The 17,003-nt window shown below is 38.5% G+C and overlaps 1 protein-coding gene across 10 annotated transcripts in view; it reads left to right on the forward strand.

Annotated features, from left to right (window-relative positions):
* FAM3C (FAM3 metabolism regulating signaling molecule C) overlaps window positions 1-12,885 on the forward strand; it is a 65,643-nt gene extending 52,758 nt beyond the window's left edge. For all 10 annotated transcript variants that reach the window (XM_060777724.2, XM_067469042.1, XM_060777727.2 and 7 more), the window contains exons 6-10: window positions 4,438-4,496; window positions 4,982-5,032; window positions 6,665-6,749; window positions 7,282-7,408; window positions 9,966-12,885. In XM_060777724.2, coding sequence (XP_060633707.1) covers window positions 4,438-4,496; window positions 4,982-5,032; window positions 6,665-6,749; window positions 7,282-7,408; window positions 9,966-10,055 — 412 coding nt within the window. In that variant the 3' untranslated portion in view covers window positions 10,056-12,885. The remainder of the gene's footprint in view (window positions 1-4,437; window positions 4,497-4,981; window positions 5,033-6,664; window positions 6,750-7,281; window positions 7,409-9,965) is intronic.
* The last annotated feature ends 4,118 nt before the right edge of the window (window positions 12,886-17,003 follow it).

Below are 17,003 nucleotides of genomic sequence, written 5' to 3' on the forward strand. Positions count from 1 at the left end.
AATGGTGTCTGCTCATAATCAGTTTGAACCCTGATTTAGTTACTTTAAAAATGATTCGGTTTGGATGAGTTCAGAGGCCACTGGCTTGGGTTGATTTGTGGTGGTTTTATTGACTATAATTGGAAATAAGAAGAAAACCTATACTACGTCCTTGTTTATTGGACTTGCTTGAAAATTGTAGACATCATCGCCTCTTGCAAGGACATTTTACATGCCATATTTCAGATCGATGGGTATGTGCTGCACATGTTTGGAAATTGTCTACGGAGATATTGTTATTTGCTGTAGAGAAATGCTGCTGATAATTTTTAATTTCTTGTCACAGCAATATAATTCTTTTTTTTTAAGAAATGATTTTATCTAAACACAGGAAAAACTTACTGATAAAATATAACAACAGCACAAAACAAAATTAAGAGTATAAAGAAAAATGAAGCAAAACCACTGCCATAGAAAACAAAGACATTTTTTCTCTATATACAAAAGTAACCATAAATAGGAGATGAGTACGGAATTATATGGAAAAGTAACCAACACACCAATATATGCAACATATAATTTATATACATTCTAAACCAGGGGTGTCATACTCATTTTCGCTGATGCTATATCAACCTTATGATTGTCTTCGAAGAGCCATTTGTAATCCTAAGACTTTATACATGTAACTGTGTTGCCTTGGCGTTGAAAGCCTCGTGGGCTACATAAAATGCTGTGGCCCAAGGACCTTGTGTTTAACATGTATGTTCTCGAATTTAGTCAAGGATTTCTCCTTAATCAACATTGTCAATTTGTGTATCTCATCTAATTCACTCAAATAGACATGATAATAGAATATACTGTAGTTGAGGGAGAGAGACAAATGGTTTGAAAATTCTATAATAAGAAATCAGCAAAAATGGGCAAGTTATTTGGGGGGAATGATAAGTGTATAGAATTTGTGGAGGTGTGGTTTACTTCCCTTTTCCTTCTTGATTTTTTGGGGTGTGTGGCTGGGGCAATTTGTATCAGGATAGTGTATGGCATGATGTTTCAGAATGGTATGTGCAGAGACTGCTGTGATGTTTTGACTGCTGTGATTGCTGTTAGAAATGTTTTTAATTGGACATTTTATAACTTATTTTTTAATTAATGTCAAATTTGTGCTATGTTGTTCGTTGTATATATTGGCATCAAATTGCTGCCGGATGTAAGCCGCCCTGAGTCCCCCCTCGGGGATTGAGAAGGACGGGATACAAATGTTTGAAATAAGTAAATAAATGATGTAACATAAGCTACGAATCAGAATAATGTGGATTTGTATCTATGCTGTCATGGAGTGTGGTGGAGTCTGCTTTTCTAGAGGTTTTTAATCAGAGACTGAGTGCCATCTGTTGTGAGTGCTTTGATTGTATTTCCCCACATGGCAGGAGGTTGGAATGGATGGCCCAGCAACTGTGGTCTCTTCCAGTCCTAGGATTCTATTAATAAGGCAAATAGTTCGTGGTTGATCAATGTTAGAATGATAGTATGCGTGTGTTTGCAAGTGCATAGAGATTGATTGAGAAAAAGAAGAGTAGAAAATACAGTTCGGAATTGTGTCTTGTGGTGTGATGTGAGGGCCATATAGAACTGCTGGATTGGAGAACAAGACCAAAAGATGACGGAAAGGTTATGTCATGAGTTGAAAGAAAAGCCTGTCTGAGCGTGATAGCAGTGAATGATAGGATTAGATTATTTTGCATGCAGTAGACTATTGTTTACCTAGTATAGTCTGGTATTTACATGTTGGAGAGTGGTGATGAGTTAGGGCATTAATTATATAGCAACCTGAGATTCTAAGTAATGAAATATTTTTTGTTTCCTTTGATAACCTAGCCCTACTGTTTGGTAACTATGGCAAGGTATGTGGGTATGGCCTAAGAGTCAATTGAACCACAATGTTACACATTCCTAGCTGTTGGTTCTGTTGAAAAATCCAGTGGCAGCAAAATGCAAACAAGACTTGATGTTGTTCATTTGCCTGAGCTAGTTACTTGAAACTTATTTGCTTTCTCTGAAGGGAAAGGGGAATTGGTAGGCATAGTAGCTGATGGAAAGGGCAAGGGAACACTACAAGTAGGGAGTTAGATGAACAGGAAACAGTTATGCCTTCTCTGCTCAGTTAGCACCAAAGTGATAGAAACTGTAGTAGAACAATGATGGTTGTGGAATATGCAGTGGCAGAGACAGAAGATCCTCTTTATTCAACATTTTTTTTCTTCAAATAATTTGTATTAATTATACAATACATAGATTTATGAGTAAACAATCTACACCCAATCAATATAAACACATCATACATAGTAAGTACTGATATTCTTCCAACATCTTCAACTTAGTCTTCTCAGTTCACTCCATCTTCATTGTCTACTCATATTATTCTTAGCCACATATATTTAAATTACTTTCAACATGAAATAAGTACACATTCTATATTTGTCTGAATGTCCTATATCCTTCAGTATTATCTGCTTGTATACAACTACTGGTAAATGTATTTGATTGCTTCTAGACTCTGTCCCAGGTTAACAAATAATAAGTTGCATTTCCATCAAATTTCCCAATTCATATTTCTCTCTCATATATTCACACACACACACACACACACACACACACACACGAAACATATCCACCTAATAGTTCTATTCAATGTTGTTTGTCTCATAATGTTCATCTTTCTGCTATTCCTAATCATATATAGCAGTGTGGACTCAGATAGCCCAGTTCATAAAGATATTGTGGAATTATCTGCCTTGATTTTCTGGTTTATATGGCTGCAAAGAAGAGCCCTAATAAGGATTTCACTCTGTTTTTAATGATATATGTTTAATGTTTACACACCCTAGTTTATTGTCTAATTGATAATATTAGACAATTAATATTAACTCAATGTTTAATTTTTTCCATTATAGGCTTATTGCTATTATTTTGTATTATTCCTGATGTTGTTAGTTACTTTGTAAGGCATTGAATGTTTGCCTGTTTTTGTACTGTAAACCTCCCTGAGTCCCTTTTGGGGCTAGAAATAAAGTTTTATATTATTATTACTAATCATAAAAATTGTTAATGGCCAATCTTCCCAAACTTTCTTTAAATATTTTTAATTGACATTTTTGAAATATCCAGTGTTTTCCATGCAAGCATCCAAACTATATAGGCATCCAATACAGGCTTGTCCAGGTCCCACAAATTCCTACAAAACATGTGTGCTTTGTGGGGGGAGAGACATCAAAGTGCACTGAACGTTGGATCAGACCCATCTTGTATTATTTCATCCTTTTCCTAAAAGCACTGAGATTGGTCTCAGTTAAAATAAGTAAAAAAGAAACTAAACAAACCCCAAAACCTTTTCCTTGTATGCAAAACTAGAACAGAAATACTTCAGTGTTGTTGAAGGTACGCTGACCTCCAGGTTCTTATGCTGTTTTTAGGACCATCACAATTTGTGTCTGTTCTTCTCCAGAGTAGACTTCTTTTGGTTTTCACATCCCCTAAATGTGTTTGAATTCAATCTATTTCAGTTCTAGATTTTACCTAATTCCAAACACACCCTAGAACAGCGGTTCTCATCCTGTGGGTCCCCAAGTGTTTTGGCCTACAACTCCTAGAAATCCCAGCCTGTTTAGCAGCTGTTAGGATTTCTGGGAGTTGAAGGTCAAAACATCTGGGGACCCACAGGTTGAGAATCACTGCCATAGAGCAACTTTTCTGAACCCATTGCCCTTAAAATGTTTTGAATTAACTCTTATAGTTGCCATTGACCATGTTGCTGTCGAATACACCTGGAGGGCCCCATGTTGGGAAACACTTGTTGCAGTATTGACTGTGCCTATTCAGTTGAAAATTGATCAATGAAATGTGACTTACTTTAATAATAGTATCCTAGATTCTGATCAGTGGGCATGGGCTCAGTTAATAAACCAGGCGGCGCCTATTTGTAATTCATGTTGTAATAGGTCTGTTTTCAATTGATTAGACCCATCTAGGGTAGTAAACCTATTGATCCAACTTTTGAATAGTGTGTCAGTGTCTAGGTAGAACCCAAATTAGGTTTCTGCTCTGGCTTTGACTGACAGTAGAATTCAGGTCAATTGACAGCAGCAAGAAAAGTCTTACTGGTCTCCGAACTAGCTTGTCTGCATAGATTCTCGCTTTGCAGAGCTCTTTCTATCACAGTCAATTACTCTAATATGTTGAGTTGCTTTCACATGCTTGCCAACTGACAATTAAAAGTGACAGTGATGGAAGCAATTGACATGTCCTGTCACTTACGTTACGTGATTAGCCAAATCAAAATAGCTAAAGAGGATCTGGCCAGGTTTCCTCTAAAATATGGTTGGCCTCACTTTGGCTTCCTATCAGGGAAGGGAATGAAGTGTGGGAGGAAACCTGGCAAAATTTTCTGTCTCGTTCCAGGTTGATGAGTGGAGTTAAAAACAATGTTGGGAGAGGCATCAATATAGCTTTGGTAAATGGTAAGTGATTTTCTTTATTAAATGAATGCTGTAACACTAAATGTAGATTTGAGGTTTTCCCCTGCAGTTCAGTAATAAAACCTCGATATTGAAGAGGGGAATAATTAACACAGGACCAGTTTGTATCTGAAATATCTTTGTTTATCCAGAAAAAGACAAATAATGTGGGTTCTGCATGAAGTTGTTGCCAGCTGGACTATGACTCTTTGGTGTTTTCTCAAGATATTTTTCTTCATCCTACACCCATCTCTTCTATTTTGTTTTGTGTTTTCAGCTCTGAACAGTCTCTCCTGTTGTGTCTTCAATGGGCAATGTTCACATTGCTTGTTTGTGAATGATGACATTAGTTAAGGCTGCAACCCTAATTGCTAAAGTCTGTTATGTTGCATATTCTTCAGCAATATTATAGCAAGTCACCGAATTTTTACATCTGAGTAAACACCCGCAGTATTATAGTGCATATCATGTGTTTATCCCTTTTCTAGGCAAAACCGGTGAAACTGTGGACACAAAGTACTTTGATATGTGGGGCGGAGGTAAGCACAGAAACATTAAGTTTTGAATGTGAATCCTTTTGACCTCAAAAGCTGAATGTTTTAGATATCTCTGGGTTGTTTGCAAACCCCATCTATGACATTTTCATAAGCTGTCAGATATCAAGTACCTCTCAGAGAATATGTTTTTCTTTATGCTTTAAAATGTATGCCGTTGTACTGCATTTCATTAAGCTTTGTTTTCATTGGCATATTTTAAAATGATCTAAATTTGAGGTGGTCCTATAATTTGATACTGAATATTGTTTTCTAGTGTAAGGCTCCTTTGAAATATTAGTCTTGAAAAGCAACTAAGGCCCAACCTACACTTTAAAATTTACTTAAACTGCACATGAGTCTACATTGATCATATAATGCAGTTCAATCTGTATTATAATGGCAGTGTAGATGGGGCCAAAGAAGTATATTATTTTAAGTGTATTCTTTTATGTTGTTACATGCTTCCTTTCCGTTAGCAAAAACAATTCTGCAATGCAGAAATAGTGGTAACGTTGGGTTCCTTATGGCTGCAGACTTGCCATAAAATTGTCACTAAAAGACATAGCAACATCTTCATTTAATGTATACATGCTCCAGTACACAAACAACTTGTAATAGACGTAGTCTGTGCATTTGAAAAGCATTCCTTTTGATGGAAAGATGCTTGTAAACATTAAGAGCTTACTGCTGGGACTTGACTACCAATATTGTCAAATATACCGTAAGTGTTTTACATGTCACAGCTCAAATGTCAAATGTCACGTACGACAGATTTTAATGTTTTCCAGCATTCATTTTAGAGATCATCTTGGGATATTTGATAAATGGAATTTAAGAAATGATTTTAAAATACTTTTTGAAAATCAATCATTTTGGCTGCCAACCTAAACAAATAGTATTGCAAAGTGTTCTTTATTTTTTTTAAAAAAGTTTATTATTAGGTTGCTGTGATTTTTCTGGGCTGTATGGCAATGTTATAGAAGCATTCTCTCCTGGTGTTTCACCTACATCTATGGCAGGCATCCCCAAAGGTTGTTAGGTCTGTTGAAAGCTAGGCAAGTGAAGTTTATATATCTGCGGGATGTCCAGGGTAGGAGAAAGAACTCTTGTCTGTTTGAGGCAAATGTGAATGTTGCAATTGGCCACCTTGATTAGAATTGAATGGCCTTGTAGCTTCAAAGCCTGGCTCCAACAGACAAGAGTTCTTTCCCCCACTCTGGACATTCCACAGATATATAACCTCCCTTGTCTAGTTTCTAATATACCTCACAATCTTTGAGGATGCCTTCCATAGATGTGGGCAAAAAGTCAGGAGAGAATGCTTCTGGAACAAATGGCCATAAAGCCTGAAAAACTCACAACAATCCAGCTATTCCGGCCTTCGCCAACACCTTTGCCAACACAAAGTTTATTATGTTCAGTTTACTAAGAGAATTGGGTGTGGTTTTAAAGGAACAAGAATTCCTATTTTGAGACTGAGATAAAGAATTCATTTCAAAGGTGCTTTGGGAGTCCTTTATGTCTTTGTGCTGGAATGGATCAACTCAGCCATGCCTGTATATGCATAATGCTGTATATCCATAATGATGTCTGTCTGTGTACTGCTATAGTAACGCATATTTCTGTTTGGTTTAGATGTAGCCCCATTTATTGACTTCCTGAAGACAATTCAAGATGGGACTATTGTATTAATGGCAACCTATGATGATGGTGCCACTAAGTAAGTCTGTAGGAAATGTATTTTTACTTGATATGGCTTCTGGATTTCTTCTTGTGTATGATTAGTGCAGGGTATTGAGCCAAATTGGGACCACAGCATCCCAAACTCTCACTATAAAGTCTTAGTTCAGTTCCTGTTATATATTATAATAAGCTGCTCTCAATCACAAAGGCAGAATATAAAGCAGGATTTACATTATAGTTAATTTTAAACAATTTTTCAGGATACAGAATTCCATAAAGTCTAGGAAAATGTCTGGTAAGTTTGATGCATTTGTCTTTAGTGCATTCAAAAATAGACTGATTTGAAGAGCTCATAACCATAGGAAAGATGTCTGGGAGCAAGGATAGTTGTATTATTAGGAACAAAAATGCCTTTTTACTTTCAAGGGTGTGGAAATTCTTCTAAGAAATTGGCATCAAATAGGGGAACTCAAAGGATAACAAGATACAAAATGTAACAGAATTGTCATTTTGATCAGTTAAAAAAAGTAATTACAATATTATATTAACTTGCCTGAATTTCTTTCAAGGCTTAATGAAGAGTCACGGAAACTAGTAGCTGAGTTGGGCAGCTCCTCCATCACAAACCTTGGCTTCAGAGACAATTGGGTTTTCTGTGGTGGGAAAGGGATCAAGACTAAAAGCCCATTTGAACAGGTTTGTATTCAGGATAATATATACTTACTTACTTAAGTGATCCCTCTTTGTCTGAGTATGATAGCCTTCCAAGTGTAGTGTCTTGGCGGTGGATACATAGGTGACTGTAGAGCTCTATTCTTGACCTGCATGTTCTTCCGCAGTGAGGACATTGGTTTCCAGGTGGAAGGCGGTCCTGGTCAGCGTTGGCTTGATGTACCTTCCTCTTGGCATATTTCTCCCTTACATCCTCCATTCGTGCCTCTTCAAATTCCATAGCATTGCTGATCACAGCTGACCTCCAGTTAGGGTGCTCAAGGGCTAGGGCTTCCCAGTTCTCGGTGTCTATGCCCCAGTTTTTAAGGTTGGTTTTAAGCCCATCCTTAAATCTCTTTTCCTGTTCAACAGCATTCCATTTTCCATTCTTGAGTTGAGAGTAGAGTAAATCCTTTAGGATACGTTGATCGGACATTTGGACAACGTAGCCAGTTCAGCAGAGTTGATGGCATAGGAGCATCGCTTCAGTGCTGGTGGTCTTTGCTTCTTCCAGTACGCTGACATTCCCAAGAGATTTTCAGGATTTTTCGGAAGCGACACTGATGGAATCATTCCAGGAGTTGATTGTGACATATGTAGACAGTCCATGTTTTGCAGACATATAACAGGGTTGGGAGGACAATAGCTTTATAAACAACCACCTTGGTATCCCTACGGATGTCCCGATCCTCAAACACTCTCTGCTTTATTCAGAAAAATGCTGCACTTGCAGAGCTCAGGCAGTGTTGTATTTCAGTGTTAATGTTGACTTTTGTGGAGAGGTGGCTGCCCCACAGTAGAGGAAATGGTCAACTTTTTCTAACATTACACCATTAAGCTGTTTTTCTAGCATTGCAGAGGGATTGGCTGGTGACTGCTAAAAGAGCACTTTGGTTTTCTCTATGTTCAATGAGGGGCCGAGCTTCTCATATGCTTGTGCAAAGGTGTTTAGAGTGGCTTGTAGGTCTTCTTCTGAATGCGCACAAACTACTTTGTCATCGGCACAGTGGAGTTCTATAACAGATGTTGTTGTGACCTTGGTTTTGGCTTTCAGTCTGCTGAGGTTGATGTTTAGAGATGGCTGCTTTAACCTAGTCTACAAGTCCAACAAGATGAAATGTAAATACGGTGGCTGAATCGTAAGATGGCAGAATGATCTGAGATTGTTAAGTAGGACATATCTTCACATAAAAAGTATCAACCACTTTCCTGCAGGTTGAAAACTAGGACACCAAGAAGAAAAGTTCTGACTGCTCTTTCTTTGCTGGACCAGTGTTCTACTTGCAGGGCGATTCTAACATAGTGAAGCATTAATAAATGGTGTCTCCCACCTTTGTTCTCATGGGTTTTTTTAGTCCATTGTGCCATCTCAGCATTCATTCTACTTTATGAGATCCAAGTTTAATATGTATTGCTGAGAAATAATCAAAGCTATTCAGGCTCTTTGGTTTTACATTGCTCACTCTAGGAGGGAAGTTTAGCTCTCTTTTTATGACAGACCCTTGAATTTTATGTGATATTCTCAGTTTGCTTGACTGGATCATAACCAGATTGTTGAAGAGGTTAATATTTCTCTTGTTTTTTATCAACTTGTACCAAACGTCTTAAGTTAAAATTTAAATTAAGCATGCATGAAGGAGGCAGTGTCAGTTGATTTTGTTTTCCACAATCTGTTTGGTGGAAAATTTGTTTCCTTTGGTGACCTATTCCAGGATATGACAGAAGGTGTACATATCTGTTCATTCTTCTGGAGCTCTCAATAGCTATTAATATTACACTGTGTAACAATATTTGAAAGAAACTCTGTTCCTGGTTTGAAAGTGTTTCCTGTTTAAGTGTAATACTTACTTCAGAAGTAGTTGTTATACTCTAGAAACCTTGTTTTTGTGGCTGCCTACATTGAATAGGTTGAGACTCACAGAGATATTCATTGAAAAACTTTAGCAAAATGTGTTGCAGGATTTCCTGAAAAAAATGTTTTTGCAATTTAATAATTTTTTTCCATGTTTTTATGATAGAACCAATTAGGAAATATCATTTATAACCAGGAACAAAAATTGTGTTACATAATGTTATCTGTCATGGTATCATGAAATGGGGTGAGGACTTGAAAATGAAAACTCGTGTACTCCTTAGTACTAAAAGTGCCGAATTCCCCAAAACCAAAAACAGACTATTGGTCAGTTCTGTTTGGTATGGTCAGTTTTGGCAGCCTACGAGTCCCAGGGTTGGAAAAGTAGCCCAGACCTGCTGTATTTCCCTATTTGTGCTTCAGATGGTGCTTAAGAACCCGTGTTCAAGAATTTCTCCATTTTACTCTGGTTGTCTTGTTTACGCACCATTTCTTATGTATTTAAATATTTGATAGATGCACAATTGTTTTTAGTTTTCTCTTCGCAAAAAGCACGAGCTGCCTTGAACCCTCAGGAGTAAAAGCTAAGGAATCATGTAGCCAATTTATTTTCAAAGGTCTGAGTAAACATTTATATTCAATTGTCATTGATATTGCTGTATCACAACTGCTATTTTTTCTGCTTTATAGCATATTAGAAACAACAAGGACACAAACAAGTATGAAGGATGGCCAGAAGTTGTGGAGATGGAGGGCTGCATCCCACAGAAACTTGACTGAAGGAGTCTACAAATGGACATGTACAACGCAAAGAACAATGGAGGGGAAAATGCACTTTCTGCTGCTGCTCGGTAGACAGCTCTGAAGGGAGAATACATTGGGTGGGCATGTCCATCCAGGATGGATTCTTGCTCAGGGCCCATAAAAATGAATGGGATCTGTACAAGAGCACCATGATTGCACCAGTTTATTTAAATGGAGTGTGAGCAGGAACGTGTCCTGCTGGATGAGCCCCCATGTAAATATTTTTTTCAAGCATGTTTCCACCTTAGAATGTGCATGAACATTGACTTAACACAAAATCTGGCTTATTTATTGCTAAAACAGAGATCCACACCCTTTTTTGTAAATAGATTCCCCTGAAAAGAAAAAAGACTATTTGTAAACATCTTACTCCTTTTTCTTTATTCCCCACTTTTTCTTCTTTGTTTCTGAAGGACAGAGTTCAGGTAATTTTACGATAGATGTCTTTTGTAGCTACCACCATAGGCAAATAAATATATCCGACGAATAGCTGAGTTGATCCTGAGCTACTTTGTATTCTGCTCAAACAATGACGATATTGCTGTGAGTCCATATCTTTAGAGAGATTTGCAAATTTTAACACTCCAGAATAGATAATGAATTGTTTTTACACTCTGTCACTTTGAAAGCAGCATTCTGTGACCCCCTTCAAACTCTGAACTAGGTAAAGGTTGCGTGTTTGATACAAAAATGTAGTCCTATTATAAAAAAGCACAAATTAAATCCTTTTCCTTAAAAACAAATGTATAACATTGTGTTTGTTGCTATAGCTAGATTCTCTGTACTCTCCGCTTCTCACTAGCCATGCAGACTGTTAATAGAGTAGGATAATGTGATTGCTTCTTGTGTGTTTATATGTTCAACTTAGATGTCTTTCAAGTTCTGTAACTCACCAGCCACATAAGATGGTTTAGTAGTATTGGAGTCAGGGAAAGGGTCTATTTTGACCATTAGTGTGCTTTCCTGGAAGTCATCACTCATTTAGAAGTTGGCTGCTTACTAATAGAAAACAATTTGGCATGTGCCACTCAGTTTGAGCAGGTTTGAATTTAGTGGGTTAGAGAGGAAGTTCTCAGAAGCTCCAGATTATGTCTAAGAGTAGAAATATTGCTAATGAAGTAGTCTACTTTATAGATTCTTTTAAGCAGCCCAAGGTAAAATACATTTCCATTGGTGTCTAGTGTTTCCATGTAATGCACCCCATCTCTTCACATTCGTCCTACATGCATTTCATCTCACATCGGTCCCACAGTGATGTACAATACAGAACCATGGGTTGCTTTCCATTGGTATCAATGCTATGGAAAATCAGTGAGTCCCATTTTGTGGTCAGTAGGGCTGATGTAAGATTTTGGGAAGAGTGGGATGTCTGGACTGTGTTGTCAGGTTTCCCTAGAAGCAGGTCTATATTGTGCAATGGTGAGCCATCTGCCCTTGTAATTACCAGCAGGACCCATAGCAAGATTACATCAGGGCCACCATGGGTGATGAAAACTAGTTGCTTTGCAGACCTAGCTACCTACTTTGGGCGACCAAGGTTTGGAGACAGCAGTCAGTCCTAACAGAATTCAGTAAGACTCAGTAGCAGGAATGATGAAACCTGTAGTACTCCACATCTTTTGCCGCAGGTCCCATTATCCCTAAATCCTAGCCAAACTTAACTGTTGTAGTGAAAATTGAAATCTAATTAACAGTGAGTGTCTTCTGCACCTTCAGTACCAATGGTCTTTATTCACAATTCTGTATTGCCTACAAATGTGACTCTCTTTCTCTCCATTTCTGGAAGCAAACTGACTAGCGCCACCCACAAATACAACTTTGTGAGATTAATGGTGCATAAAAAGTATTTAAATTTGACTCAGGCTCTTTGAGCTATGATTAGTAGGGGTTCTTCCCCTTCTTGTAAGAAGGAAATATTAATTTCCAGTGATATAGGTCGGCTATAATCTTCAGAAATACCTCCGCTCTTCAGCTTTCATGACAGCATTCCTCCATGATATCGTCCTGAGTCTTATTTTTCAGAGGCAATGGGGAATATGGAAATAGGAAGGAAAGGACGGATGGGATGGAAGGCTGCTCCAGTCATGCCACACTAACTGATTTACATCATTTAGTTTTATCTCTTTTAGTTATTTTTCTCTCTTTTTTCTGTTTTTGGAAACAACTTTGAGGAAAATAAGTTGTTAAAACTTTGTATAGTAAAACTAGAGGATGTCGACTGTCAGTGTGTAGAGCAGTGGTTCTCAACGTGTGGGTCCCCAGATGTTTTGGCCTTCGACTCCCTAATAGCTGGTAAACTGGCTGGGATTTCTGAGAGTTGTAGGCCAAAACACCTGGGGGCCCACAGGTTGAGAAACACTGGGAACCTCTATCTTTGATGAGAAGTTTTGGAGGCCTATACACATGGAGGTGCTGTTAAAGAAAACTTAACAAGGAGTGAAAGTGTTTTCTATATATTGCTGCAGGGGATCAAGCCAAGAATTCTTTTTTGATCTGCACTCTGTTGAATTATAGGGATGCCCATTTTTTTTTAAAAAAAGGACAATTTAAAACCAAGAGTTTGGCTTCGCTGCAAAGACTGTTGGATTGAAGAAATGCTGTTTGCACTAAAGCTATAAAGCAATACCAGGAACAATGACTTAAATAGTTCAGAAGAACCATCCAACTTTCACATACCAAGAACTGATGACCGGAATCAAAGTTCTTTTACTGTGTTAACCTTTTAGTGTCATTTTTTTTCTTCCCATGATACTGTAGCATAGCAATAAATACACCTTTAACGATTAAACCAATTATCTGTAAAATACCATATGGTGTCATCATTCATGTTTGGAAGGGAAAAAATACATTTCCATGTATTATATTTTTTCATTAAATAAAGTTTTTTAAAACCAGTCAAACAAACCTGTATTTGCTCAAATAGAACCCATACTTGTACATGTGTGAGATTTAAAGCCACTTTACATATGTCAGTTATAAACCTAGATGCCAGTCCTCCAATCCCTTCCTTATAGGAGGCTTTTATTTCCTTTCATCCTTGATCATGTTGGGAATGGGTTTGATGTGCAATACATTGGAAGGGTATTGCTTTTGGAAAAGTGATTACTTAAACCTGTGGGTTTGGGGTTTTTGTTTGTTTGCTTTTTGGGATTTTTTGTTTTGGTTTTGTTTTGACTTTTTTTGCCTAATGTGGATGCTAGCATTGTTTTATTATTTGTAAAAACCATGGGAAGTTAATATTGATTTAATAGGCTGGATCCAGATTTATACTTAATGAGCAGATAAAAGTGAATTTTCCTGCATTTTCCTCCCTAGCCTTTTGAAAATGCTACACAGAGCTTAGGCATCCAGTTGAATAAGCTGGGGGAAAGATACTTTCTGTGAACTAAGTCTTCCCTTCCATGGAAGGCAGATCCTAGTTGTAATCCCGCTTAATGTTACAACACCATGTCTCAAACAGAAACAGCTTGACAGGTACTTGACTCAGCAGTCCACCTCTCAAATGGTGATTGATGTCAGCAAACTCTGAAGGTTAAATCCAGTGTTATTAGGATGCATAACAAGCACAGTAACAGAAATGAACAGGCCATGAGTTGCTGTCTCTCTCCCCAATCCGTAGCTTCTGTCTAGAAAACCTGTGTATCTCTTAAAATGTATTCACTAAGTCTGCAAATGTCTAGTGCCAGTTCAGCTCTGCAAAAGGGATATGGGCTTTCTATTACATAAGAGGAGAAAGTTTTCCTCGACTTAGTGGACCAGCAAATTTCAGTGATCCTTTGTCAAACAGTAGGACCCTCCATTAATATCTAGTGAATAAAAAGCTCACATAATTACACAATTGAGATTATGCCAAAGGTTCTTATCAGTGTATTAACTGAGTACATTGCAAATGCTTATTTTTCTTTTCGTTCACAATATATTCTTGTCTAGTGGTTTGAACATTGAACTATGACTATGGAAACTTGGCCTAGACCAGGTATCCTCAAACTGTGGCCCTCCAGCTGTTTGGGCCTTCAACTCCCAGAATGCCTGACAATTGAACAAGTTCGTTAGGGCTTCTGGGAATTGGAGGCCCAAACAGCTGGAAGACTGCAGTTTGAGGATGTCTAGCTTAGACTATCCCTCTCTCCCCTTGGCCTTGCATCACTTGGGTCAATATGCCAAATATGCTGTAATGCCATGAAAAATCAACATAATTTCCTTCCTGGGGATTCAATAGTAATAATCAAAATATGGATTTGCTGTGCACAACTTAAATACATCACCCCTCTCCATTTGTGTGTTTCACTTTTGCAGATTTGATTAATAGGTCCTCTCTAGGAATCTCTAGGTTGCCTAGCCTGACTTTATAATTTCTTCCATTGAGTTGCACTGGAGGACCCAGAGATTCTTAAACACTTTTGTAGGCATTTGTAGGTCCTCCAGCTTTTTCCACTCTTGCAGGAGTTCTGTACTCCTAACGTACAGTCTTTGTGCTTAGACACTTTCTTTAAACATCTCCTGCAATAGATTTTGTATGTATAAACTGTCATCAGCTCAAAGGGGCAGGAGCTCCCGATGGCGCAAGGGGTTAAACTCTTGTGTCAGCAGGACTGGTCGACCGAAAGGTAGATGGTTCTTGTCCTGGGAGCGGGGTAAGCTCCTGTCTGTCGAGCTCTAGCTTCTCATGCGGGGACATGACAGAAGCCTCCCACAAGATGGTAAAACATCAATCATCTGGGTGTCCCCTAGGCAATGTCCTTGCAGACTGCCAATTCTCTCACACCAGAAGAGACTTGCAGTTTCTCAAGTTACTTCTGACATGAAAAAAAGCTCAAAGGGGCAAGGAACTTAATCTGCAGCTTATGAACACTTAAGAATAACAAAGGAGCCATCTGCATAAGCAACAGCTCTTATGCATATGTTGTTTTTCAACGCTTGCAGGCAGCCAACCCACATGCACATTGCAGTTGAGGTTTTATGTACAACAGTGGCTGGAACGTGAGATCTGTTGGAAGCCAATAAAAGTTCTGTTTTTTAGCTGAAACCTGAAGCTTTTCTAATTTCACCACAGTTCATTCCCATAAAGAGTGCTGATGTCAAGAAAATCCTTAATAAGTAGCTATAAGCCGAGCTGTTAGGAAAAAGCATATGTACCAATATGGCACAATCACAACCAGATGGAAATTGGTTCCGTGAAAAGCACTGGGATGCTACTGTGAAAGAGCCACAATTCAACTTATCAGTCTTATGTGTAAAGGTATAAAATTATTTCTGTGGGGTACAAAACAGGAGACTCTTGCACAGAGTGTTTCTACACTGTGGAACCAATGCAGTTTGTCACCACTTTTATTGCCATAGCACAGTGCTATGGCATCCTGGGAGTTGTCTTTAGGCTTTTTCGTCAAAGACTGCTGGTGTTTCATCAAACTACGCCAGCACTCTTTGACAAAAGAATGACGCAATGGGTTAAACCCTTCTGCCAACTGGACTGCTGAGCTGAAGGTTGGGTTGCTGACCTTAAGGTCACCAGTTTGAATCTAAGAAGACGGAGTGAGCTCCTGTCTGTTAGCTCTAGCTTGTGGAGACATGAGAGAAGCCTCCCAGCAGGATGGTAACACAGCCACGCGTCCCCTAAACAATGTCTCTGTAGACAGCCAATTCTCTCACACCAGAAGCAACTTGCACAAGTCGTTTCTGCCACGATTAAAAAAAATTAAACTACAACTCCATGGTAGTTAAAGTCAGTTTCAAGCATCTCATGTTTTGCTGTTGCCTCCACCAAAATTGAAGGCTGGTAGAGAGTTTCTTCTCTGTGCAATGTAATCTATTCTATCTCTCAAATCTTTGGATTGCAAACAATTGGCTAACCAGTAAAATGTGAATATTGTCTTTGGCCGAAGAAAGTTGAGGATGATAGTCCAACATCTGGATAGCTGTTTGATTCTCACCCAGTTTAGATCATTCCCCAAAATGTCTCATTTAAATGAAAGCATTAACAGTGCAAGCCCATTCACTCAGAAGCACTCCTTCACCAAGTTCAGTGGGACTTGCTGTGAGCCAACTATGAGCATAAGACTGGTGTTTTATTTCATTTTAACAAACATTTCTGTGGTTGCCTTTGCAAGTTTAGAACATATTCAGAGCCTTAGTTCTGAACTCTTTTGGGTTTATGGTAAATATATGAATAAACCTGCTTGCAAACTAAACTATAATTTGATGTTGCAAAACAGCATGGAGTTTATTTTGCTTACCATATTTATGTCACTCTATTGTTAGTAAAATGAAACCAATACAAAACAAAAAGAAACAGAGAACATGTGGATCGCTAGAAATTGCTGAGCAATGATTCCCATGCTTCCTCATCTTTGGCTATACTGGCTAGGCCTGGAAAAATGTGTGTCCTATGCCAGTGCAGACTCATTTCCCAGTGCAGATGTAGAGCAGGTAAGGTAAAGATTTTCCCTTGACATTAAGTCCAGTCGAGTCAGACTCGGGGTTGGTGCTCATCTCCATTTCTAAGTCAAAGAGCCAGCGTTGTCCGTAGACACCTCCAAGGTCATGTGGCCAGCATGACTTCATGGAGCACTGTTACCTTGCCGCAGAAGTAGTACTTATTGATCTACTCACATTTGCATGTTTTCGAACTGCTAGGTTGGCAGAAGTTGGGGCTAACAGTGGGAGTTCACGCTGCTCCCCGGATTCAAACCTGCAACCTTTTGGTCAGCAAGTTCAGCAGCTCATCGCTTTAACCCACTGCTTCACCGGGGGCTTCTTGATGTAGAGTAGTAATGTCAATTAACCCAATTGGAATCCATACATCTCAGGGGTGTATACCATGTGGCCCACCAGACACTACTGGAATGCAGGTCCTGTTGTTTTGTTGTTTTTTTTTACCACTGGATATGTTAGTCAACACCATTTGGAGATTCATATGATTTCTAC

Source organism: Anolis sagrei, chromosome 5, assembly GCF_037176765.1.
Source record: "Anolis sagrei isolate rAnoSag1 chromosome 5, rAnoSag1.mat, whole genome shotgun sequence".
NCBI classification, from domain to species: domain Eukaryota; kingdom Metazoa; phylum Chordata; class Lepidosauria; order Squamata; family Dactyloidae; genus Anolis; species Anolis sagrei.